Source organism: Falco peregrinus, chromosome 6, assembly GCF_023634155.1.
Source record: "Falco peregrinus isolate bFalPer1 chromosome 6, bFalPer1.pri, whole genome shotgun sequence".
NCBI classification, from domain to species: Eukaryota; Metazoa; Chordata; class Aves; order Falconiformes; family Falconidae; genus Falco; species Falco peregrinus.
The window spans coordinates 46,020,449-46,047,475 of NC_073726.1; the positions used below are offsets into that span (position 1 = coordinate 46,020,449).

The 27,027-nt window shown below is 39.9% G+C and overlaps 1 protein-coding gene across 6 annotated transcripts in view; it reads right to left on the minus strand.

The window, feature by feature from the left end:
* Nucleotides 1-82: 82 nt before the first annotated feature.
* The window catches only part of ANO4 (anoctamin 4), a 198,067-nt gene continuing 171,122 nt past the window's right edge, over nt 83-27,027 (minus strand). For 4 of the 6 annotated variants that reach the window (XM_055809052.1, XM_055809049.1, XM_055809046.1 and 1 more), the window contains 9 exons: nt 25,262-25,373; nt 24,143-24,200; nt 21,342-21,439; nt 16,883-17,025; nt 15,057-15,209; nt 13,280-13,427; nt 10,736-10,855; nt 8,295-8,400; nt 86-5,475 (listed from right to left, as the gene is read on the minus strand). In XM_055809052.1, the coding sequence (XP_055665027.1) occupies nt 5,284-5,475; nt 8,295-8,400; nt 10,736-10,855; nt 13,280-13,427; nt 15,057-15,209; nt 16,883-17,025; nt 21,342-21,439; nt 24,143-24,200; nt 25,262-25,373 (1,130 nt within the window). In that variant the 3' untranslated portion in view covers nt 86-5,283. Of the gene's footprint in view, nt 5,476-8,294; nt 8,401-10,735; nt 10,856-13,279; nt 13,428-15,056; nt 15,210-16,882; nt 17,026-21,341; nt 21,440-24,142; nt 24,201-25,261; nt 25,374-27,027 lie in introns of all 6 variants that reach the window. The other 2 variants (XM_055809048.1, XM_055809047.1) reach the window with 2 other exon arrangements.

The following is a 27,027-nucleotide window of genomic DNA, read 5'->3' on the forward strand; positions in this document are numbered from 1 at the left end:
TCTGTTCTGGAACTATCCTAGTCACTCTGAGACAGCTAGTCCAATGGCTGAATGAGCTGCACTGTTTTTCTGAGACTTATGAAGCATAGCAAGCTGGTGCCTTGTCTTCATGACACAGAAACAGATACTGCGTTTTGTGCTATGGAATAGGTCTTGGGACTTGGAAGACAGTAATTATACTTACCAGGTACTTCCAGCCTGCAGGTCTGAAAGAGGGTAAGTACTGGTATCTCCATGCTGCTGCAGAACACTGATATGAAGAGGACTGGTGTGGCTCTGAGTACCTGTGCTTTATGGTACAAAGCAAGCTGTGGACAGAGAGAACAGAAGTCTGTGGCAAGCACTTGACCTGTGTGCCTGCTGGTCCAGCTACAGCCCTCCCAACACAAATGCTGAACTCCCATCTGAATGTGCTTCTCAGAAGGGTGACTTGATTACCGCTGTGCGAAGCAGCATCAGCGTGGCCTCCATGGCACCACTCAGTACTGAGATCACTGTTTGCACTGTAATTGATACTGCCTTAAACTGTCTTGGGTGATGTGTGACTTCTACCTGTTTTGTTTGTGGAGTGAAGATTAATTTTCCCAGTTAGTTAAAAAAATGTGGCACCACAGAGTTTTTTTCTCACTGCTTTGAATTCACATAGTGGTTTAAAACAGAGAAAACACGTAAACGACAAACTTACCTTCACTTACTGTTTGAAGTCACTATTTGAGCACTAAGCAGTCATTTAACTCTAATTTTGGTATGAAGTGAGTTTGGGCCGGGTGGTATCTATTGGTCCATAATCACAACATCAAGATGAGTTTTCACTGGGGAGAATATCTTGCTGTAAGCATTTTAGAGACAAACGTTCTTAAGCTTCGCAGGTGACCCCCACAACCACATTACTAGCTAACTAACCTCCCATGATTGCTGCAGAGCTACAAAGTGACTCTTTCTACTTTACTATTTCCTATATGCTTCTTGTTTTAATTGGCATCACTAATTAAAACAACTAATTCATTTTGAATAATGTTTTTTCTGGGACCATATACTGTCCTCTGCTAGTTGGACTGTCAGCCAAGGCCTTGTCTATGTAAATGCTATTTTAAATAGACATCTTACAAAATCTTTACATCTTGCAAAAGATAATTCTTGGTGTATCCATTACAGTCCTGCACCCTGATCCTTCATCATTCCCAGCTAAAAGCTCACCCGACAAAGAAACGCTGGATGCTCAAAACCAATTAATTCCATGGGAGTGGGAGCACTCCACACTGTCCAGGTTACATGCAGCATCTGGCAGGGTCAAGAAACAAAACAAGTAGGAACATTAAAAAAAGAACTAGAACCACAACAGGAACAATATTTGGCTATGTGAATCACAAAGGATCCACAGAGAGAAAGTAGGGATAGATTTTGGTCCTTTTTAGTCTGCATTTAAATTTGCTTCCACCTGATTGGTCTGTTTGCTTGCTGAACAAATAAGGTAAACAGAAAATAACTCATGAATGCCAAACAGCAAATATTTCATATGCATAATTTATTTTAAAGTTTATTGCATCACATTATACAAGCATTAAACATGGCTTTATGTTGATGGTTTTTTTTAAAGTGTGAAAACTTGACATTCTTCTCTGTAGGATTTTTCTATTTACAGATAAACAATCTCTCTATATACTTTATATATATATATATAATATATGGTAAATAACATAAGTCCCATCAGAAAGGTTTAAAATAAAAAAGAACTGATTTGTAAACATGGTTTCTGTTGTAATATTTAGCGGCTTGAATGCAGATGATGTTTTATACCTAGGATTTTTCTCATGTCAAAGTATCCAGGTTGTTCATTTACATTTTTTTTTTTATTCTAAGATCTGTAAAACCAACATGGGACAGAATGCAAAAAACGTAGCAAACAGGCTGAAAAAGTCCCAATATACAACTTTTTTTCCTTGGTTTTAAAAACTGATGTGTAACTGCCCATGAAGTACATGCTTGCTGTCAAGAGTGGTCTATGAAGATCAATCCTATGCTGATTGCAAGATGGTTTCATAGTAAGTCCTTTGATGTGTGCTGTAGTGCTTGCTATGTAAAATGTCTGTGGCATGCATTGAGGTTGCATTTTTTCTCATTCCCTTGAAGGTAGTGCTCTTGTGGAGCTGGAATAAGTAAACAACATATAGGATGATCACCTGGAGGTTTAAACAAAACCCATCATCAGATCAGAAAGAAGGGAATGGCATCAATTTGCTATCTAGAGACCATTAAAAATCCATTTATTATTATTAACCTATTATTTATATTTTCCTAATTAATAAAATAAATAAAAAGGGGTCATCTTTCCTGAGTGTTCTGCTCTGTAGCGCTGAAAGACTCAAGGGAAATCTATCCGGCAGACCAGCAGCACAGAAACCCTGGTGGGTTGACTGACAGGTCAACATTAAATAACAGAAATGTAGTCAGGGTCTGCCAGGGAGGTCAGAGCCCCTTTCAGCGTCATACTCAGCACAAGCCTGGTAAGCAGACAACTTGTGCTCTTATTTAGAGCAGAACAGGACGCAACTTCTAGCAATGTATTGTCATGAAAATTCATCATAATATAGCTATGTTGAAAACTAGTCTCAAAAGCCATTATCATCTATTGTATTTCTGCTGCGCTTTATTTGTTTTGACACAGTATATTGCAGTGGTTCCTCTGGAGTGGAAGTCAGTTTATATTCTACTAGGTTTTAGTTCAATTCTCGGAAGGTACTGAGATCTACATAGACAAAGCTATATTTTGCTGCAGGAGTTTGCAAAGGTTCACACTCATATGGGTGACACTGATTTTATGCATGACTCATGTCTCACTTTACTACTTAGCAAACAGTTTCTAAGCTCTTGTCATCTGTTGTTTTAGATATTAAACAGAGGGTACGCAAACTAATCCAGTTGCTCACATGAATTCGGTCTGAATGTGATTTTGCACAGCGATCCTGCCCGAGTCCCCAGACTGCAAGTGCAATACATACCCGTAGGTGGTGGATGGTAAACCCTAATCCCTCTGGCATGTGTGTAACGGAGGATGACATTGCCTAATCCCCGCCCCCTATTTGCAGAGACAGAAATACCCCCATTTCTCCACTGCCCACACAGGGTGTGTCCACAGCTGCTGTAAGCTGCAGCAAAGATGAACGGGTTCACTTCTTCGTTAGGCAGGAGTACATCCCACAACCACTAGTGGCGCTCCCCGCTCAGTTTGGCACTGTATCAACAGAGAACAGATTAGTCCTGAAATTCCTTCAGTGTTTATGTTGGTTTCCTCATGGGACCTTCAGGCTTGGGCCAGGAGCACCTGACAAACGGGAGCTGCTGTGCCATTTGTCCTCTTCATGTAGGGTGATGGGTCATTACTGGAGGAGATTCCTTGCTGCAAGGAAGTAAAGCTTAGGCAGGCAGTGGCCACACAGATGAGGGTGCATACATTTTCGTCCAGCCCTCTCCTTCCTCAAGACATATTACCTTTCATTAAAACCTTCTCCTGCACAGAAATAGCACAGTCCTCCCTTGCAGAGGAAAGAAGTTAATAGCTCTACCTTGGCAATATGGGGTCTTGGTGCAAGGGTCTCTGAGCTTGAGGCATCCATCCGTAGGGTCTTGCATTGCGTGGTCTGTCCAGAAGGGCACATTCTAGCTCTTCTATTGAATCATTTCGAGGAGACTTGTAGAAACAGCTTGATGAATTTTCCTCCCTCTTAAATATCTTCAAACTAATAAGGTCACAATTCCTTAAGATTTCTGAGAAAACTATATTTTTCATGGACCTCCACTTGGAAAAAGGCTAGGCAAATGAATCAGCTCCAGTATTTGTTTCTAGCTGCATCCTCACCAGGACATAGGCTTGCTTCCACTTGGCTTCTTACAGTCTTGGCTTTTGAACTTCCTTCTTTGTGATGTGGCTGATTATGCCACCGCAAGTTCTGCAAGAATTGCAGTGTTATCACTTTGAGGCAAAAGGTGGTAGAGCTTTCACAACACTCAGTATTTTGATTCATGTTGCCCCATCCAACACTTCTTCAGTCTTCAGACCTAAAACTCCACTATTTTGTGTTAATGATACGGGAAATTTTTAATTTCTTAATGCTAGAATTTGCAAAAGGATATAGGCAGTGGCCTACTTCACCCCAGTCTAATTCTGCAGCCTGTGCAGAATTGTTCTGCATGAAGGATTTCAAGCTGTTTCATACTACAGGTCTGTTGTTTTGTTTTTCCCCTCCACCCCTTCATAGGTAATGGAAGGACGAATAAAGAAAATGTTGCAAGTGTAGAGATTCTGTATGACTATGTTCTTCTGCTCTGCTGACCTTGTTCATCTGTTGGTTTTTTCTCTTATACTTGTGCAGATAGATCTTTAATACACAGGCTGTCTTCTGTTATGTGTATCATACACCCTAATTCCTGATGAGGCCTCAGTGGGATCCTGTAATAAAAATACACAGGCAGTTCTGGGCAAGATGCCCTAGCCTGATTTGTTTCCCTCAGAGACAGACAGTCCTATAGCTGAAAAGGCACTGTTCAAATCTTTAAAATATATTACCAAATTTTCACAGTATCATTTCCAAATAAATGACCCTACAGTTAGATACCTCTGGCCACATTCAGATGCTTGGTTTATCTGTCAGTGCTTCTGCACTCCTAAATTTTTCAGCATTGTTAGACTGAGTTGATTAGACTCATGATCAAGCGTCTCCTCCTAAAAAATATTTCAGCACTGTTGAACTAATGGAAACGGTCCACATAGGTGACCTTAATTCGTAGTAAATGCAAGCTAACACAGCTTAGTCCACTGTGGAAGAGGGCAGTGCTGCCATGCATGTGCTGCAAGTGGTGGCCACAGATATGGACAAATACTGCCATGTTGCCAAGGCGCAGTCCCTGGTTATGAAGAAGCAACTTGGTCATGAGAATGAGCCGTAAGATCACCGAGTTCTGTAAAGCATTGTAAGATATAACTGCTTTGAAGTTCAGGGCCTTGAATTTAAGTCAGGGCCTGGAAGCTTCCTGGAAAGAGTGCAGAGACTTAAGCATTGGTCTGAACTGCTCATGCTGACATTCTAGCTCTGGAGAAGACTAAGCCTTGAAAGACCTCTAATTTCACAAGGCTATGACAATATGCACCCTATTGAAATGGGTGCACATACGCTAAGTGCACACAACATTGACTATTCCTTTCAGTGCACTCTCCACTGTAGAAAACCAGGACATTTTTATAAACAGAATTCCTATCTTCTTTTAAGAAGTTTCTTCCTCACCCCATCATGGCCACTCATTGTGATAAGATTTTCCATTCTTCTTCCTTTCCTTCCGCTCTTTCTGCAGACGTTCTAGTTCAGCTTCATACATCATTTCCTGAATCAGGTACTTTTCTCTCCTCATCCGATCTCTTAGGTCTTTTGGGAGATCTGGGATTAGGTAGGAAATCAGGTGCTTTATGCAAAAGACAAGGTGCTGTGAAAACAAGGGATGAAAAATTAAAATCCTAGGAAGAAAACAAGTACTTTCCATATCTTCTGAAAACCCTCTCCTTCCAGTTCACAAAAAGATACTGTGTTAGAACTAAATTCATTAGCAAATTTGAAGAAACCAAAGCACAAAATTTTTTCCCACAAAAGAACTCCAGCAAAATCAGCGGAGTATGGATTGCAGCAAAGGTTATGAGCAGCTGGATTCAAGTAAGGCCTCAAAACTGTTGTATGACCTGTGTGTTCAACCCCCTGAGGCCATGAATTGCTGTAAGGTTGTTTGGGCAGGGCCTGGCAATTAGTGGATTGCTCTGCAGGAACAGGATGATCAAACAATATAATACTTTCCTGTTGCCAGAAAACCCTTGCATCAGTATTGGAACCAATGAATCACCTATGCAAAATAAAATATTTCTTATACTGTATCTCTCATCCAAAGACAGATTCCCATTTACTAAACATCATCATTAAATACAAGGTAGCTGATCCTTTGTCCCTCCTATTTTAGGCATGCCACAACAAAGCTTGAGTGTGATGGGGAAGGATTGCTTGAGTGTCCTTCTTCTTTAGATCAAAAACACTGCTTGGAGATTTTCTGACACTACTTGAGAGGAGCAGCAGAGAAACAAAAATCCTCCATCTAAGAAAGGACACTCATTCTAGATTGGAGAAATAAAAGTTTCTTCTTCTCCAAGAACCTTTCCTTGGAAAGCCACTGAAAAGACAATGTAACGCATTTTCCCATGTATTCTTCTTTCATGAGAAATAAGCCTGTGATACTTTGTTGGATTTTTTGCCAAACCTAAAAAAGAAAAAAAGCTTCTTTTGTCAGTTTAGCCTGGACAAATATTCCTGTTGCAGTGATAGGAAATAAATTGTGTGGTTTTGAGGGAGGTCAAGATAGCTATATAGATAACCACACCTGCAGGGCCAAAAAGGTGCCTGAGCTTAGGTAGTTACTTAATTTATGAAAAATCCCACCTTGAATCATTTATCTCGTAGTGCAATCTTTTACTGTAATTGCTGCAGCAATCACAATACACCCATTACTGTTTTCCACAGCGAAAGACAGACAGCAGAAAGAGAAGCAGAAAGAATGTTTCTGCTGCAATTATCTTTTTGATTTTATAGATATAGTTAAGGAAAGTTTGCAGTGCCAATAAACAGAGTGGCTGCCATTGAGGGAGCCAGCTATGAGCCAGCTTATGACTTTGGTTGGGGCAAAGCAAAGCCAAATGTTTTGTGCAGGTATTGGGCAGACACAGAAAGCTATTCCAAGGTAGGTCGCAAATTTGACTGGGCACTGAGACTTGAGTAGGGCTGATTTTTCTTGCCTCAGTCTTGCCCTTCTCCCATGCTGCCGAAAGTTGCCTTTATGCCAAATGTATCAAGAAGCCAGGCTCTCTTAAACCTTGTAACTGCTTAGGCTGACCTGCCAAAGCCATTCTTGTAGTCCTTTTTGGAGTCTGATACCCTGGCTTTCAGTACCTCAAGAAACAAAGAAACAAAGAGGTCAAGCCTAGCAGGCCTCTATCAAATCTTTCTTTCTTTCTCTCCCTTAATGTTTCCCTGAATGTGGTGCAGATGATGGAAGAGCCGATCTCATTAGGACCAACCTTTAATGAGTTAGCCCAGCGTAGAGGAAGGAGAGAGCCCAGCCTGCAGTGCCATATTCCCTCTTCATCTGGGAAGGGCTGAAAATAACTGTCAGGGGAAATCTCTGCAGGCCTCGGACTCCTGCTGAGCTGCCAAGACATTCCTACACAATAAATATTCTAGAAAATATTTCCCCTTCACCTTTCCTCTAACTGCAATGCTCCAGTTCTTGATCCAAAGAGGTGTTTCAAAAGCTCAGTTCAGAATGAATCTACACAGTAATGTGAGTCAGAAATGCAGTATGTGCTCATGAACATTATGCCAATAATTTATGGTGATTACAGCTTCTGTATCTGTGTTGGATGCCCTATTGATATGATTTCAGAGTAGCGGATTAAGTAAAGAGTTCTAAAAAATTATTTGTTCCCCATTTGGCTTCTTCACAGTATAAAAGGCATTTCCAACTGTTTGTGCTGGAGAGATGCTGAGCTCCTGGTTTCTGGCAGGTATATTCAGACACTTGAAATTCAGGCCTTAAGAGCTGCATTTTTTTTAAATGACCTCATCCTATCTATCTACCCTCCTGTCTCCCTTCTTCAAAACTGTCATAGGAATACCAGTTATGTGGAAGTTAGTATTATCTCCTCCAGTTTGTCTTAAAGATTTCTGAGATACTGACAGTAAGGACTAATATTATGAACGTTGACAAAGGTATTAAATTCTTTTCATCACCATCATCTTTGTGATGCTAATCATTCTGGGGAAATGAATGGTATTAAAAAAAAACAGAGAAAAAAATCTAAGTGTGTAAATACTGTAACTTAAACTACCTTCATTTTTTCAGTTCAGATTTTATCTTTTTATCTCATGTTCTTTCAGCCCTTCCTCACACATTAGTCAGCGTACAGCCTCCCAGCCTAAACAGGTTATGAATGCCAGACCTCAGAAAGTAAACAAAAGCTTCATTATTTCCCCTATTTGCAAGTCACTGTTATAGTTTTCAGAGTGCTGCACTCCCCTTTTTGTTGGAACCTAAATACCCGTGAATGTTGAGAAAACAGATCTGAGAATACAAAGCACAATATAAACAGTAGAAACTAACACAAAAAGCTCAAGAGCTGCCATCATAGATCAGCCTAATGAAAAACCTTCAAAGGGAAATTTGTTTAATTTTGTTGTTTTAGTTTTGCCACCTGAATGGTCACTGACCTCAAATACAATAATGAAAGCCAACCGTGCTGCTAAGACGTGCCAGAACTGCAGTGTGTAACCGTAGGGCACTGGGGAGTGCGGAGGGTCTCGGTAGTCCCTGTACCTGAAAGACAAGCAGAGTAAAGGAGTTAGCAAGCTCCTGCCCTGCTGCCTGGGAGCAAGGCAAATCTAAAATCCAGCTGCTCTCAGTCATTGCATTTTCTGCACCAAAATTATCTCGTTGTAAACTGTACAAGTTACCAGAACACTGCTTGCTTCTTAAGCTGGGCCAACACTAGTGTTTTACTTCAGGTGTATGCTTTTGAAGCAAGTGTCCTGATCACCTCCACTTGCCATGCTTTGGTTCACCCCAACGGGCTTATTTTCAGATGAAACCTAACAGTAAGACGCACTCCAGGAGCGCACTTCACGCTCCAGCTGCTAATGGAAATTCAGTGCAAAGGACCAGGCCAGTACCTGTATGAAGCAAAACTGCTGAAGCAAATTCAAAGGATGCTGGGTGCTCAGCACCAGCAGTTTGACCCTACAGCATCTCCCTTGCCAGTGCAACGTGTGCCTTGCAGCACCTCCTCAGAACATGGAGCAGGGTGGGATGCTCTGCTGTTTTAAGGACCACTTTCTTCCCACTACAAGGTCAATTTAAAACCATAAATGCCCTCAATTTTGTCATCCTGACAGTCCTCCCATAAAACAGCCTCATGGGCTTCATCTGGCCCTTTGTCAATTTGTTGGCCAACCCTGGTGTAAAGCATAACTTATCCTGACTTTAGTGGATCCAGGACTGCATGTCTTGGTATACCAACAGGGCAAGAGATGTGTAAAAAAGGGATCTATTGTCTTGTCCCACAAAAGTTTTTTTTTAAAGACTCTATGTCTCAGTAATGTAACTAGAGAGATCTATTGTGAAAGCTGGATCCAGGAAGACTCCAAAATTACATTAACAAATCATGAATCAAAGTCACACATTCTGGACTCCGTTTTTACTAGCAGTATGTTAATTCCAAAATGCTATTACAGAAACTTAATTTAAAAGCGGTGGAAAAATTGTTTTCTCCTTAATCTGTTTCCTGGATGGGACAGAAAACCCACTACAAAAAAAATATTGAAAATACTATAGTAAATGATACAATTAAGCTTGATCTCTGTTAGTTTTAAGAAACTAAAGAAAACTTAGATAAGCAAAAGAAAAGAAGTTATTTCATCTCTACGTTAATCTGTATTTCTCCCTGAAGATTCACCTTCTTAGATTGCAGAGGGTGCTACACAAAATGAAATAAACTGTGTCTTAGTCATCAACAAACCTCTCAAATTGCGCTGTCTCTAGTACAAGTTGATAAAACTGAGATTATCTTCTCTTTTTCAAACAGCATTCTGACTTCATAGTTTAGGATATTTTACTATATCCTAATCATCCTGAAAACTGAAGTCTCTGGACCAAGTCCCAAGTCAGAAGAGCATGTCTCCTTTTTCTACTTGCTAGGAACCAAGTACTACACGTGAATAAATGGGGAAACCTTTTATAAACAATGAGAATAACATGGCACCATGTAGGTTCCAGACAAGCAGAAAGTAACTGAATACGGCCACCGGTTTTTGCTCAGGCAGATTGCCTTCCAGGAAAAATGCCTACACTGTTGCACAGTAGAACATAATATTTCCTTACCTCACTATCAGTATCCGGCCTGAGGTGCAATTAAAATTACTGATGTTTTAGCAGAATTCAAGTGGATTAAGTAGCTGATAACCTCAGCGGAAGAAAGTAAGATGTTAATTTTCTTTCAAGGGTAGATACATATAACAGTTCAGTGTCTCCCAAAAGAACAGATTTATCTTCTAGAGATTTATTACACCAATTTTAATAGTTTTCTGTTTATGGGCTATTGAAGGGACAACTTTTTTTGTTGATGAGATTTCCACCACTGGCTTTAAGTAGCATCAGCCTCATGCTCATGCTTGAAGGTGGGGAAGAAATCAGTTAAAGAGGGGGAAAAGAATGATAAGAATTAAAAAAACATTACTAAACAGTGCTATGGCAAACAATGTGAAATGGAGTGTGGTCACTTCTGTGCAAACTTGACTTCCTCGTGTATGTGCTATGATATAATCTGATTACAGTTTCATCTCACTGGTACCTAAGTAATCAGTCACCTGTTATTGGCCCTTTGATACCACATTTCTCCATGATGGTTGTGTCTGATTCAAGCCATGACACCATAGAAATCCTGCATTAGGAACACCTGTCACTTTTTGGCTTCTCTGGTATCTAAGGAATCATACAGGTAACAGCAAAGCCGCACCATGAGCATGTCCCTGAATAGCACAGTTATTTCTGTTACTGTTTTTTTTTGTTTTGAAAATTAGTTCCAATCCCAAATTTATCATGATGCTTCTCCCTTACAATGCCTTAAAGCAGAGAGGTATTTTGATCAGGTACTTACCTGCAATATTTTAACGGTGAACCAGAGAATTCACTTCCATTTGATGTTGGCTCTGAACGGTTTTCAAAGTCAGACACCAGGAATACTGATAAACTGGCATTAACATAGCCAACCATACACCTAGAGGGGAAAAATCCTGTAGTCAGGACACAGCAAGGTTTTTCCATTAACTGTTGTACCCAGGAGGATGTTCTCTGGGTTTCATGAAATCAAGAGTATAACTGTGATGGTTATTAATATTTGAAAATGATGTTGATGCAATATAAAAGAAATACTCAAGTAGGTCAGTTGGACAATAAAAGTGAAACAATGGCAGATTTCTATGGCAGAAGAAATGGTGAAGACTGAGACTGGTTACTTTTGAAAAGAAAATCACACAATAGAGGTAGAGAAAATAATAATTTTTATTTTTAAGGAAGATAATCAGAATATTCCCACTGTTACCAGCACAAAGGGACTACTAGCAGAAAGTTGTGGTACTAGCACAAAGGGACATTAAATCAGATGGAAAGGCAGCACACTTAAAAGAGCTTTTAAAAAAATGTCCAGTTAATCAATCAGAGGAAATCAGTACTAAAAGATCCCAGGGTGGCTGAGCCCTGGGAGAGTCAGGCAGAATTTGGAGAACACTGAGTAAAAGAATGTATGTCGCCTAACAAAGGTCTGTGGGACTCACTAGAAGGCTCAAGTTTGGTGTTAATAAAGCTGAGAAGAGATACAGCAAGTGTGTTGTGCTGTTCACTCTGCACTGTCCAAGCACAGGTACGTCTAGGCATGCTGCTCAGCTTGGTGCAGAGTATAATGCACAGTAAGGGTTGGTTGGTTGGTTTTTTTTAACTATGGATTTTATAGTCTTTGAGAAATTACATTTAAACACCATCTGGCTTTGTCTCAAAATCTCCATACTGATTGGATTTGGAACTTAACTTAATTACAATATTTGTCTAGTATCACTGGGTGTCATATGGATCTAATACCTACAGATGGTTTTTTGAAAGAAAAAAGCACCTCTCTCGTTTAAATTATTCCTTAGCAGATGTTCTTGACTCCTGAATTCGAGAAAATTCAATATTCCTGTGGATTTCTGAATAGCTTCCTGCTTTTGTAACAGCACTTATTAATAACAATATCCAGAATGCTGACATAAATAGTTTTTATCCAAGTTGGCTCCTTCAAAGGATTACTATCTGATGGTTTCATCTAGAAATTCACTCAGAAAAGCAGCAAAGTGTGAAAACACTGTACAAGAGGTTTCTGAAAAGATAAGAGCTTCCCCTGTGAGCCAAGCTGCTTCCCCATACAGAACTAGTTTCAAAGTCTCTGAGTCATACTTGAGTCTTCATAAAAATATAATTTCTGAAGGTGGTGTATTATCATGCACAGTGGTCCTGGGAAAATCAGTAGCAAGGAGAGTTGCTGACAGTGCCTCCACGCCCTATGGATTTTCATAATGGAACAAGCAGAGGCACATGCTCAGGAGCAACTGGCAACAGACCAAACACTTTAACTCTTCATGAAAATAAATGGAACATTTCCCCTGGCACTGACTAAAAGGCCAAACTCCTTGCAGGACAGCAAGTTAGCAGCACTGCTAATCAGGAGCTGCCACACCAGCTGCCCTTCTTCTTCTGTCAGTACGATTAAACAGTATTGACAACCAAAAGATGGCAAAAAAGCAGCAACGGAAGAACTCGCTTCTTGTAGCAGGGAATAAAAATCCATCTGCCATACGTCTAATAGCAGAACGTAAGCTCTCTGTCACTGTCTACTGTTTAGCCTGGGTTTCTTTGAACAGTAGGATCCTTGCTGATGGAGCAGCTAGGAGATCATTTGCAAACCATGGCTATTTGTGTTCAGCTGGATTCAGCGACCTTCCCCAAGTCCAACAGCCTAGATTTTACAAGTCACCATGTAGCAACTATACCCGTACCTGCTGGTAGTGTGCACACACTAATGTAATCTCAGCGTTTAGCAACGCTGAAAGAAAATCCACTTAGGCAGCAGGGATTCAGTTCACAAATGTCTGCTGAAAGCTTTAATCTAAGGACTCTAGTTTTAGAAGAAAAACAAATTACTTTGCTCTGTAAGTATATCTGGATTTATTAGTTGGGAATTGCTTCTTGTTAGCTACTACTTTTTTTGAGCAATGCATGCTGAATACTACATTAGGGAAAAAAGTCTAGTGAATAAGTTAAAAATGCTCATTAAATCCATAACTGATAAATATCAGCATCGCTTCATAATGAAAAGAGGGTCATATCCATGTACACCAGCTGGGATGTGCAGCTTGTGCAGCATGCTGTTACACACCCCAAATCTCTATAACAGCTCTGCCATTTTTTCCTTGAATTAACATAAACTAGTCACTCAGCAGTCCATTCTGTGAATATGGAAAGCATCAGTGTGTATGGCTGAGATCTGTTACCTAAGCACAAACAATAAATTTGGGCTAATAAAATCAGAACATACACAGACAGTACTGCTGTATCTATTCTAGTAGTAAGTGATTTTCATGCATGTCTGTTTTCCCAAAGAAAAACTTACTTTTGTCCAGCTTCTCCTTGGCCAGCACAAGGCCCATATTTATAAGCATAAACAAGACGAGGGATGAAATCTGATGTCACAGCTATAACAAATGCATTTGTGATAACAGAAAGAATTCCAATGCCTTCCAAGATCCCGTACCAGATTCCTGTTCAACAAGGAGAATATGTTAGTGCCAGGAAAAGAAAAATCAAAGTGCCTGAGAGACTGCATGCTCTGAAGCAGTTATCCCCACCACTGAAGGTCTTTTTATGTGGTTTCTCTCCAAGAATCACGGAGTAAAAATAATTTTTCATATTGAACGGCAGGATATCAGTGGACCAGATTTTTCTTTATCCTGCAGTTATTTTGTTTATACTGCAAATAATCTCAAGGAAGCTGCAAAAATGCTCATGGAGGCCTTGCCTCCACCAAGCCACATCATCACATGAATAGTTTTAAGAAACACTGTAAGCCTCCCTCCAGCCTTTGAGGAGGGTCTGCCAGGGCAGCCATGAGTACATGCAATCCATGATCTGCCTGCCACAGCAGCCTTGTGTGCGTAACTTGTGCACAGCTGGTCAGCACGTACCTATCAGCATCAAAATCTTCCTGGCATGCTAATGCTATACAATGGCACACAGCCTCTAGGCATCACCTTGGCTTTTTGGCCCATCCTCAGCTGCCTGACAGATCTTGTGGTACAGGCACACAGCAACTCTGGTTGTGAGGACCACACCAAAGGAAGGTTAGGCATACCGGTTGATTTTAACGAGGCATCAAGCTGTCCCTGAAAACTTCGCTGAATAGGGAGCAAATGCAACCTACTTTGGGAAATCACACCTTAGCTGGCCTGAAAAAACAACATCTATTTTTCTGTGCTTTTATTATCTATGTTATATATGTTTTTCTTCCAGGAATTATGTCTGCAGTGTATGCTGTGTACCGGCTGATGTCCAGGCTTGTACCTAAACTCATAGATCCACTCTGTCTACATAAAAAGCTTTAGGATGCAGACTTTAGGTGCATGGTAGACCATTCAGAGAGCACAAAGGCTGGGCTTCTGCTATTTCATTGTGTGGGCTACTGGTTTTTGCAATGCAGATGGGCAGCAAGGTATCCTATTTACCCCTCCAAAGACACCAGGGTCTCAGTGTTGTGCAGATGATTTTGTTTTACAGAGTCCTTCCTAAAGATGTTCTGCTTTTTCACACTTCAAGGACATAGTCAAATCAAGTTCAGAGAGCCCTTGCAGTAGTGTGTGTGGCTAGGTGACCTCAAATTTATGTGAACCCTGTATTTAGCAACGTAGGTGTGCCTCACTGAGAGCAAGTTGTCTCTAGGGATCTAGACCCACCCTGTGTGACCCACCAGGGACCTAGCGGCCATAACCCCTGAGTCACAGGGTCACTTGGTCCCTTACAGGATAGTGGCTGCTTTAATTTGACTTTCATGTTTCAGCTGTTCTGTCTGGTTATTGAATTAAACCTGAGCAGCAGCATGTGTTCACACTGTGTCTGCCACAAGAAAAAACCTGCAGAGAACACTGATCACTTTATTAAAGCATCTTGGCTGTTAAGTCCCCCAGAAAATCATTAAAATACATTTTCTAATATAGACTATTAATTGCATAAGTAGATCGGCATCAGATACTTGAAGTTTTTTGAAACAATCAAATTGTGTGTTATTAATAGGGAAGACTACTGAAAATATGTTAATCTGCTCTGACTTTAAGTGGTCAATACTTTGCCTTAGAAATAACACACACACATAACAAAGACACATACAAATTGCTCACCTATATCTTTAGCTCTTGAAGCTAAAGGTCTTCTCCACTGGGTAACAAATTTGTATGCATCAAGCCGAATTTCAATAATATTGTTAAGTAAGGCCAGAAGTGGTGCCAGTGGAAAAGCTGCCACAAAAATGGTCGTGAACCCAAACTGAAGAACTAGGGAAAAAAATGAAAGATCACAGTATGACTGTTAAAATCTCACCCCAAGGTCTAAGATACCAAATCATACATGCATACAAACATTACATATAAATATACAAACATTGCTTATTATGTTGTACCATACAATGATCTAGTGACACTGTTACAGCAATTCCTTGCCAAAAGTTCAGAGCAAGGATGACAAGAACAAGTGCACATCTGTCCCTGCAATGGAGAGAACATCCATACTTTGTAATTTGGAATGTGGTTTGTAAGTAGACAAACTGTGCTTTTCGAAAGGGACATTTTTAGTCCAGCATCAACTAGGATCTCTCAATACCTGCAATGATTAGGGCTGAACACATTCCTCTTTATAGTACAGATCGGCAGCAGTTTGAAACTTTGTGTTTCTAGGGGCAGGTTTTCAGACTGCCAAATTTCCCATTAATTTGAAAAGAATTGTGTGAGGGAGAAAAGAAAAAAACAAACAAAAACCTGTGATGTATGCAGTTCAGTCACACAGGGCAAATGTTCTTTAACTTTGAGCAGTTACCCTCTGCTCTCCTCTGGATAGAGCAATGCCTTTTGACAGCAAGCTATTTTGTAAACATGAGGTAGTAAACAATGGTGAATTTTAAACATAAACAAACATGCAGATGCAGGTCTGTACCATGCAGTTTAAAAACAAAAGCCCAAGGGAACTTCCTTTAGTAAATAACAGTAATAAAGTTCTTCAGAAATGTATGCAGGTGAAGAGGTGGGCTGTGGTTTTGAAAACAACCTTCCCCACACAAAGCCAGAATAAGAAGTGTTTTGTGGATGTTTTTTGCTTATTGGATTTTAAAAATGTGGAGATTAGCAAACCAGCAGCAGTGTGGTTAGCTGCATTGATTTGGTTTGGTTCTCACAAGCTCACTCCCATTCCTCACCTGACCTGTGAGAATGAAAATCATTTTGCAGCCTCATTAGCTTCATGCAGGAATAATTAAAAGAATACACCAGACCACATTAAAAAAACTAAAAATGCAGTAACATTAAAATCTAGTGAAAGAGAGAGAACAAAGGTCAATGCCCGACTGTCGTGGTTTAACCCCAGCTGGTCATTAAGTACCATGCAGCCACTTGCTCGCTACCCCTCACCCTGAGGGATGGGGAGGAGAGTTGGAAGGGAATGTAAAACTCAAGGGTTCAGATAAGAATAATTTAATAGTTGAAATAGAATAAAAATGAAAGAATAATAATAACAATGATGACAATAGCCGTTATAATGAAAAGGGGAAGGGAAAGAATAAAATCCAAAAAAATAAAAAGAAGGGAAAGGACGAAAGGAATACATGGTGCACAGTACTGCTGCTCACTGCCTGCAGACCGATGCCCAGCCAGTCCCCAAGCAATGACCTGCCCACCTCAGCCAACCCCCCAGGTATATATATATACATATATATATATATATATGTATATATATATACATACACCGAGCATGTTCGTCCCATGGTACAGAATACCTATTTGGCTAGTTCGGGTCAGCTGACCTGGCTGCACCCCCTCCTAATTCCTTGTGCCCCTCCAGCCTTTTTGCTAGCAAGGCCTGAGGAACTGAAAAGTCTCACATCAAAGCCAAAACACAGCACCGTACTAGCTCCTAAGAAGATAATTAACTCCATCCCAGCTGGAAACAGGACACATACTCATTTCTAGGTATTCATCAAAGAGCCCATAAGCATTCATAGGTTGCAGATTGTAGTCCTTTTCCCACTGTGGGAAGCTTGTTTTTCTCTGTGCGCCATATTCTTGTCGTAGTTTTCTCCTGGTCCACCAGTTTTGAATCAGCCTATGTTTTCAATTAAATTAAAGAAACAAGGTAAATAATATTAGTGCCTATGTATCACAAAATTGGAAGAGGCTAAGTGTGCACAACATACCTTGTTGCATTAATTTCCCAATGCACAGAAAAATAAAGTGTTAGTAATATATGTGGCTGATGACATGTCATAATAGGTATGAAAACAGACACAGCTGATGAGCTGTAATCCAGGCCTAGATGTTGTTGGAGGTGGAGGGATTTTGACATCTTTACATTATTTATTTACCTCTTTTCTCTCTACACAGAATGGCAAATAACGCCAGGGTCTGTTTCTACAGCAGAATGCAATGCTGTGTGGAAATAGTTGAGTTCTAATTAAGAAATCAGTACACTGAGTGCTAATGCTGCTTGATCCCTTCCTGTGTGCCAGTCAGCATCTCTACACAGCTCTACACTCTGCAAAGGAACAGTCCCCAGGCAATCCCGGAAGGGAAAAAGCAACCTTGAATGGTGTCTGCAGCCAAATATACAGAGCCACAAAAGGCAGAAATAAGGTGAGGACTACTGACAACACATGGTGGCCAGGAGGTGGATAGCTGACATGACAGCTGTCTCCACCTCGAGAAATTGGGGAGCAGTACCTTCAGGAGGAAGGTACTGTTCCTGAAGAAATGTGTATGTAAGGGCACTGTGGGAGGCACCGAACCAGAAGAGAAATGAGTCCTCACATCTGAAATAAACACTCCTGCCTCTCCAGAACAGGGAGTTGTACTGCTATGGCCAACAAAGGACACGAGTTACAATTAGTACAGAGGGAGGGAAAAGCCCCACCACAACAGATATTTTCTCCAAAGTTTTGGTTGACCCCTTTGTCTCAGCAAGATAGAAGGCGATGGCTTACCCAAATAATTCAGTCCTTTCCTGGACTGTGCTTTGCTTCTTGCCTTCATAGTGGTCTGGTCTGGTCTGTGAATGGTAGGCCAATGGCCACTAGGTTTGGATAAGGGTTTGGCCCAATTGCTTGTTTTCTTAAAGCTTAAAGATTATTTTTCCATTCAGGCCATTTACCAGAGAGGTTATAGCTTTTCCTGTCTTCTCTAGAGAGGTGTAGGTGCAACTGCATGCAGGGCATTAAAATCTAGAGTTTAGAAGTGCAAGAAAAAAATTTAGAAGTACAAGCTTGGGCTCCAAGCCAAAATTTGGAAGTACAAGAAATAACTAAAATACTTGGGGTTAGTAGCTTGTGGCCAGTCACTAGGGTCGTCTCAAATGTAAATCCATTACCCAGTGTGTAAAACCAAAGAAAAAGTCTAAGAATGTAAGATATTGTTTTTAATACAAATTTCTGCAAGTTTGGGTGCTACATGAACTAGCACCCATTGGTGGCTTCCACAATTAGATTTAGACAGGATTACATGAATATTAATTTGTTAAATTCTGAACCTCTAACACTGATTGGATGGTAATCAACCTAATGCTTACACAATCTTATTGGTTCTAATGCTTACACAATCTTACTGGTTAAGTACACATGCTCATTGAGGAAGGATATCCTTGTGGGCCGGGGTATCTGGTGTGAGGGGTGTGATTTTTAGTATTATAACGAAGGTAGTTCACTTAAGGACATATCTTTGTCTATCTGTCCAACAAGTATCAGATATATCTTGATTGCAAGAGTTTTCTGTTGCCAACTTTCCAGGATGCAATTGTTCTTCAAAGTCACCTTGTCCTAAGCAGCAGCAATTACTTCAGTTAATCATCCTTGATAGTTCTTTGCATGGGATATCCTGAGTTGAAATAATTTGCGTGTTCTGTTTCTTCAAGAATATGGGCAGATTGTTAAATAAACCCATATGTCCATATGGTATTAGTTAGTTTATACATTCTGGTTACAAAATCTGATAAAACTAACGTATAAAAAGCCTAAAAAGACCTTTCCTGTGAGTGACCATGGTTGTGACTGATGAGCTGTGGAACAGGTAAGGGCACATCTTTGCAGTTTACAGCACCCTTTGGGACTTTGCCTCTCGTGTCCTGCCCGTGAGAAAGTGAGAGGGCTGAGAACTGAATTCCTGCAAAGGCAGCCAATTGAGAGGTGAGGTGGGTGGGAGACCAATACATGGAGTCAGATCCTAGTTAGCTTCCTTCTTTGTGAGAGGAGGAAACCCATAACCAGTGTTACTAAATATCTAAGACTCCTAGTAAAATTCAAAGAAAAGTCATTTTCTGATTTATGTGTGAGTAAAATGTGAGCAATACGATGTAATGTGGTTTTAATATGGATGTACATTGTTCTTCCAAGAAAAATATCAACTTGAAATTGCGGTTTTCCATCTCCAAATGAAGTAATAATTTATACTTTGTTTCTTAGTTATTGCACATGTATCCATGCAGGAGAGGAGAACTGATGCACTTTCAAAGGTTTCAGGGTGGTGTTTGTATGAAGTAGAAGCACCACTCCGACATACCAGTAGCTGTATTAAAAATGTAACCATTGAACAATCGATGCTCTAGCACATATCCTGGGGTCTCTCTGATAGCTTTGACACCTGGTTTTTAACTCTCAGGCAGAAATTTCAGAAGAGAAGCCAATGCCACATGTATCAGTCAGAAATGTGTCACCAAGGAACACCCACTGCCATCTCTGACTTGCCCTGCATGTCTCTGTGGTCCCTGTGGGAGCACATACCTGCACCAGAGCTGGGCTGCCACCCTGAAATGGTGCAAAAACCCTCTCCAAAACAGGCTGCTGGTGCTCCTCTCCTGGGGCTGTCTTATGGGGAAATACTCTGCTATTGGCTTTGGCACTGCGCAGGGCTGGCTCTGCCTGGGTCTTGGCAGGTAGTAGCCAGCACACAGGTGGAAGTGCTGTGATGTTCTACTACAGGCTATAGCATTGCCTCCAGATCCTCAGGCCATCCACATGGTATTGGGCTCTGATCATGCTTTTAGCAGAAATTATAATGATTTTTTTCACACAGAAAAGGAAATGCACTTGTCTGCAGAATTTCAGGGCTAGAAGGTGGATTGGAGAGCAAATACATCTCTCATCAGAATAGGCTGAAGCATCTCACATCGTTGTGACTGTGTTTTGCACTGTGATTTTCGTTGTGACTCTAAAGAGACTGACTGCACCTGAAGCAGTTTATTCCTATTAAACCAATTCTTCTTAAACAATCTCCTGTCTCCTCCAGTCACTTTTTTAAATCCCCTTCAGTGTTCTTTATTAAGTTTCAAAATCCCTATTAATAGGTAGCAGAAAGTTCTAATGAAAACTACACAAAAGAGACAGGGAGCAGAAGGAGAAGGATCAACACTGGCTGCTGCTGTTCCCTCCTCCCCACCCTGGCCAATTCCTCCAGCCCTAACAGCTGCAAAATCCTGGCCAGCAGTGCTAGGCACAAACCCAGAAAGACAAAGAGACAGCAATCTTTGAGTACCTGATTGGCAATTACTCTCTGCATTTAAATCATTTACTTCATTCTCATTACAGTTCGATGTGATCAGCACTGAGGCTGCCTGAAACTGCTTCTGCAACGTGTTTCTGCAGTTCAGGGACCAAATTCTGCACTAACTCTGCTGTGGATCCTGCAGTAGAGCAAATCTCTCTGAACTTTGCAAGGGCAAACTTTCTGACAACGTCAGCTATCTCTTGTATTTTCACACTTCCTAATTTCCCTTGATGACCTGCCACAATGTCTCTAGCATCAACTGTTCATATTAATCATATTAAACATGTTCATTAAATACTAATCAATAGGAAATGAACCAATAGGAAATTAATTACCATCAACCTTTTTAGCTAGGGCACAGCTCCATAATATCCTGAAGATCACCAGGGAACCTGTCTATGTACCGGACAGTATGTTTTTCCATCTCTGAGATTTTATATGCCAGCAGTGCATTTTTCTACCTGATACCAGCCCTTTCAGGCATCTTTTATCACCCAGCAAGGAGAAATCCAATTTAGAACTTGCTGGTATAGCTAAAAAATGATACATATAACATTGTGTATTCCTGTGTAAGTCATACAATGGTCCTACAGTAATTTTTAAGGAGTTTTAAAACACTGAATTCAATGTAGTCAGATCAACTACTTCCCATATATTATTTATTTGTTAATATTTACATTACCATTTCACTTTTGCAAACTATGTCCAATGTGAAAAAAAACCAGACACCATTTATACATTTGGAAATCTGTCTTAAAAGTTCTGTATCCTAGGGAGGATTTTCTATTGTAACGGCTACTGTGTCTTGCTTTTATGTAACCAGTCATAAGGAAAGCATAAACTTAATATTCTTCTGTAACCTACAGAATCATAGGCATTGTATTCACTTACGGGTAGCCCAGTTCCATGAAATTATTCCAGGTCTGCTTTAACACCATTATAATACCCATCTGCATACAGAGATCAATAAGGCATCCACTAGGGTGGCACTAAAGAAAAAAATAAATAAAAGTTTAAACAGAAATAATGCCGAGTTTTAAAGCACTTCTTAAAGACAAGAAATGGATAATTTATTTAAATAAAATTAAATGGCATTCTCTGTTGTTTTTGTTTTTTGGTTTTTTTGTGGGGTTTTTTTGTTGTTTTTTTTTTTTTTAAATATAAATGCATGGGAACATACAAGACTGCATCATATCTTCAGCCTTTTAAGCCCAACATCTAGTTCTCTGCAGAGGTCAGAATCAGCTGAAACCAATGGAGTTTTCACGTTAGTGCTTCTGATATGTTGTGCAGCTGTGGGTGGGACAAAAGTAAAGGCTACCAGGTTTCTCTAACGATCTGAATAGTTTTTGGGGAGGTTGACTGTGCATCAAGTCAAATAATGAAGAAAAAATTCCTCCTGGCTGTAAAGGCAAACAGTTTATGCCTAGAGGATATGCCTAATACTGTTTATTGAGTACTATTTAATGTCTACAACAGAGTGGACAATGCAAAGCTCTTATCTTCTTGAAGAACTAAAAAACTCTAACTATTGAACAACAGTTCTTAGTGTCTCTTTCTGAGTGATTGCTTTAGCAGTGGCTCCAGGCCTTGAAGAAGTGGTGCTGCTTTTGGGAGAGATGCTCAACTAGTACAAATTCAGGCAATTATATGCTTTTTCATCTAGTATTTGGAGAAACATCAAAGGACCAAAACCTTTCTGCCCTCAAACAGCATTTTGCACAATTGACTCTGCTGATTCAAACAATGGAGTCCAAGCTGTATTGTTAAATCTTGGGTATTATGTATAAGTTGATCAGATCACTGTCATAGAAGTGGAACTATTTCTCTAACTTTTAGGGAGAAAAATTAGTTAAGACCTGTAACAAAATATGATATGAATTTTTTATACATACTGCATTATATAGTGCTTAAAACCTGGATCCCTGTTGAGGTTTCTGTTGACCTCATTCAACTTCTTTTTAGATTAAGAGGGTGGCAGATAATTATTCATATAATCTTTTTAAATTAACTTTTCTGGCATTATTATTAAATCACCAACCTTGATTTTTAGGAATTATTCACATGAGCCAATATAACCTGAGAGACACAGATGCAGTATTAATAAAGCAGCAGTGATGTTACAACGATAACATCATTAATATATAAATTGTGGTCTGAATATGCCCATGGACACTGGACTATACTGTGTTATTAAATATCTTAGACTTGGCTTCATCCAACAGGTGAAGAGAGGGCTATTGGAGGGATATCTGGGCATTATATTCTAAAGTCTGTTCCTAATAAGTCCTAGCACAGATATAGTCAATAAAATCGAGACTTTTTTAGTAGATGTTTCTTTTAGTATTAGACTTTTTTTTGTTCTCTGAGAAAAGCAAAATAGCAGGGACTAATAGTAGCTTCCACTAACGACTGACCTGTAGCACCTCGCTGTTGCGTTTCCCTCCCAGACCTGGTTGTTTCTTCCTCCCATCTCTGCCTCTGCAGAGAGCTGAGGTTCTTCCCCTGTTCACTGATCCCTGAGATGATTCAGCCCAGTAGTTCGTTAGAAAACTCATTCAGCCAGAAAAAGGAAGAGTTTTCTGGGGATACAGGAACTGAATATGCTCCTCATAGGGATGGACAAGCCAGAGCCAGTGCAGAGGAAGAGGAAGGAACAAAGTTCTGGGGGAAGGTTCAAAGGAAGAGCAAACTGTCTTCTTTTGGCAGCAGCAAGCTGCTAGGTCAGCTCAGCCCCTCTCAGACTTGGAGGGATGTTTAGTGAATTTCTGTCTGCCCATTTATCAAGTTTCCTTGAATGTACAAAATTCACTACTTCAAAATTAGGATGACTTTTTCAAATTTTTCCTTTTTTTTACTAGTATTTGGATCACCTCTGTTAACCAAGATATTTATATATCTGTGTTTGTAAATTCACGTTGGCAGTGTAAGACCTGCATTTTCCACTTGCCTTTTGTCATATATTTGCAAAGTCCTTTCAGTTATTCAGCTGTGAAGCAGGAAAGAAACAATGGGATATCAGTGTGCAGATAGCAGCACTGGAAACTACTTAACTGGTCCAGAAACTGCTGCTGTTCACTTCCAATAACTGTCCAATGCTTTCTGAATTCTGAATGTATTGCCAAAAAATACCAGGAGTGGTCCTTGAGTGACTTGCAAATCCAACCTCTCATTGCTCTTCAAATCCATTTGGTCTTATAGATATGAAACACCATGCCAGTAGTTCTTTTGGGAAGTTTGTTCAGATCTTTTGGTCAATTTCCAAGTACATTTTATGTGTCTGAATTTTTAAGTTATTATTTTGTTATTTTAGCTCTCTGAGCAGCAAGGCTGGAAAAGCTGAGAAGAAAGGATTTCTTTAGAAGCAAAAAGTTGTCAGATTCATATCTGACTTTGATTCATTTCAAGGATGAAATATTTCCAATGTAAAAATGTGAGTGATGTTTAAACCATCTGATACAAGTATCCAAATGTGATGCGAACACTAAAACTGCTAGCCTTGAAAAGGGCATATATATCAATATGCAGATGTTTGTAGCAGATGTTGGTGTTAGTAGTGTGGAGCTAGACAGCAGCTGAAAACCCAATAACAGACTCAAAAATACCTAGATAGAATAATGTGTCTGCCTCTGCTTGCATTCACTGCATCTTTGGGCAGTAGATAAATCAGTGTGTAGTTAGTGAACACTCACCTCTTCCAGTCTCCACCGGTTTATCAGCCTTAAGTAGGCACCAGGGTGTCCTGTAAATCTTTAACACAGGAATATACATCAACTATGTTGTGTAAGCAGTCTGTTCACAGTAGCAGAAGAAAGCTCACACTGGTTTAATTTAATGTCATCTTAGCGTGATTGATACAACTATAAAAGATGTCATGCATCTTATATATTTTTGCATGTCTGCAAAATGTTTTTGGGGATTCCTGGAATAATTTCCATGAAGGGCTAAGTATATTTTTACTTCCAGTTTTATTTCAATACCAAATACTCTGCTGTTGGATATTCAGCATATGCAGAGAAGAGAGAAAATCTGAACAAAACTGTTCATGTCAGTTTGGAAAATGGTTTTCAACTGCCAGTCCACTTCCTTATGCTGTAACGGGGGCTGTGATATCTGCCTTTCTGTGAAATCAGTGAAAATATTAGTTTTCCTTAGGAAAACATAATTTTCTTACTATTCTCCCATGTTTTCTCCCAAAATGATGCCCACATGCAAATAATCCATACTGATGGGTTTGTCTAATTATGCTTTCTCTACTCAGAGGCTCTTCTTTTGCTTTTAGGGGTCTTTCAGAAAGAGACATACATATATATATATATATATATATGTATTTCATGTTCTGTGGAAAAATCCCAACTAGCTCATAATTCACTCTTAGCAGTACAAATTCTATAACAGAAGCAGCAAAATATTCAGACAGTTGGACTAGATGATCGTTGTAGGTCCCTTACAACTGAACTATTCTGTTCTATTCAGAAAGAAAAAGTTTTATTTACTTACCAGTACAAATTATACATATTAAAACAAAGTGAAGTGACTTGCATGTATAGTATTGTGGGATGCATCCGTTCAAAGTAGTGAAATTGTTAAAAGTTAGCATTGAGCCAATGTGGTGTCAGGAAATGAAAACTACGATTGTTTCTGGGTTTTTGAAAGGAAAATAAAACTTCAATTTGTCCTGCTTTGATAGTATGGAATTTGCGTTTTGAGATGTGTGATAATATGTGGTCGCATTTTTTTTCATTACAGATGATTTTATTTCTTCACCCTACTTCATTTTGCACATATGAGAGTGTGGACATCAATCCTACCTTCCAAGGAAGAATGCTATATAAAAGGTAGAGCTGTTCAAATTGACAAACTGAAAAAGAAACATTTTCAGAGTGAAGCTGTTCTCCCACTCGGATTCAGTACGAGGCTGCTCTGTGAAGAAAGAAAGCAAAGTTTCAGAGGTTTAATCAGATTAACAATTTCTATTGGCTAAAAGGCTGCACATATCTGTCAGGGCTGGCAACATAGTTGTAAATTAGCCTGCTGATTTCAAAATATAAGCTGACAGAAGAAATTGTATCCAAAAGCAGCACACAGCAGGTGAGCTTGTAAAGACTTAGGAATCTTTTCTGATACTGGATATGTATATTCCCGGAAGACTGTAAGAACGTGGTCAAGGTAATATGCGTATTAAACATCCTCCTGGATTCCTGTGTACTTTACAGGCTCAGACACTTATCTTGTTTCCTTTTCTGCAACCTACCATAATGGCATTGCCAGAATGCAGCTCACTACAAGCTATGAAAGTGCCTTTTTGTTAGAGATGTCACGATGAACTGGAGCAAATCTGCGCTGTAATTTTGTTTCATGGATTTGCCCACTGTGCTGGCACCTAAGGACTCCACACAGGTACCAGTGGAGCACCACTGCATGACTCCCTTTCATGAATCTCATGAAACTCATCACAGAAGACTGAGAAAAAATATTTTGCAATGGATGGGGTAAGGCAAATCGGAAAGAAACTTCCCTTCAGCTAGGCCCTTGATCTCCATCTAAAGAAATATCAAGACAGATATTAATAGAACAACTTCTAGGCCAACACATCAGTACCATGTCCTGGAACTACTTTCCACTTGAAAGGAGCTTGTTATTAGTCAACATTGCTGTGAACAGGAGTAATCAGAGAAGTGGAGTTACTAATGGTGATTCTGAGTACTGTAATTATAGTACTCATATACTATTTCCAAAGGAGCCCCAGTAAAGGCCTGGAAGTACAGAAAGAACAATAAACTAGATTCTCTTTAATTAGAGCTGCCTTACCCAGGAGGAAATTTCAAACAGATGCATCAACAAAACCATAAGACAAACCATAAATTAACACCTGTGTTAGTGATTTGGAAATGCCTGTCAGGAAACACAGGTTTGTGTGTATGCCAGTACATACATTTTCAGCTAAGCAGAAGGAAATAGAACATTGTGGATTTTTGATGCCAGTTGGTGGGAAGGACAAGTTTGGCTTTAACAAAGCTGCTGCAACTGAAGCTTTGCTCATATGCCCATTAGGGACAATGGAAACGCTTTGGAGGAACACAGACATGAGCTCGGAAAAAGGTCATGAAAAGGCTGAAGAAGGGTGTCCTGAATGTAGCTTTGCTGTCAATCCAGCTCTGAGCTTATTATGCTGATAAAGATCATTCAAATGGAATCAGCTACTCAGGCCATCCAGTCTGAAAATGGTCAGAACAGTTTGACCCACTGAGTTTTCATACATGTTCTTTCTGCACAGGCTACAAGCAGCAGACCTACCTTCTAGACAACCTGCCAGAAAGTAATCAAACTTCAAAGTCTCTAGACCGTATCTTACTGTCCCCAGGGTGTTACAGGCAGTAAAAGGGCATAGCCTGTGCAAATCACACACTTGAAAGTCATATTTCTCAGCTGTAACTAGGGGGTATCTTTTCCATGGGTACAGGATGGCAAAAATATTTTAAATCTGCAGCATACAAATGAGGACTCTCAGTCTAATAAGAAACAACAGAAAAAAATGCTGTCTTACACAGATGTGCTTTGAACATATCACCTATAA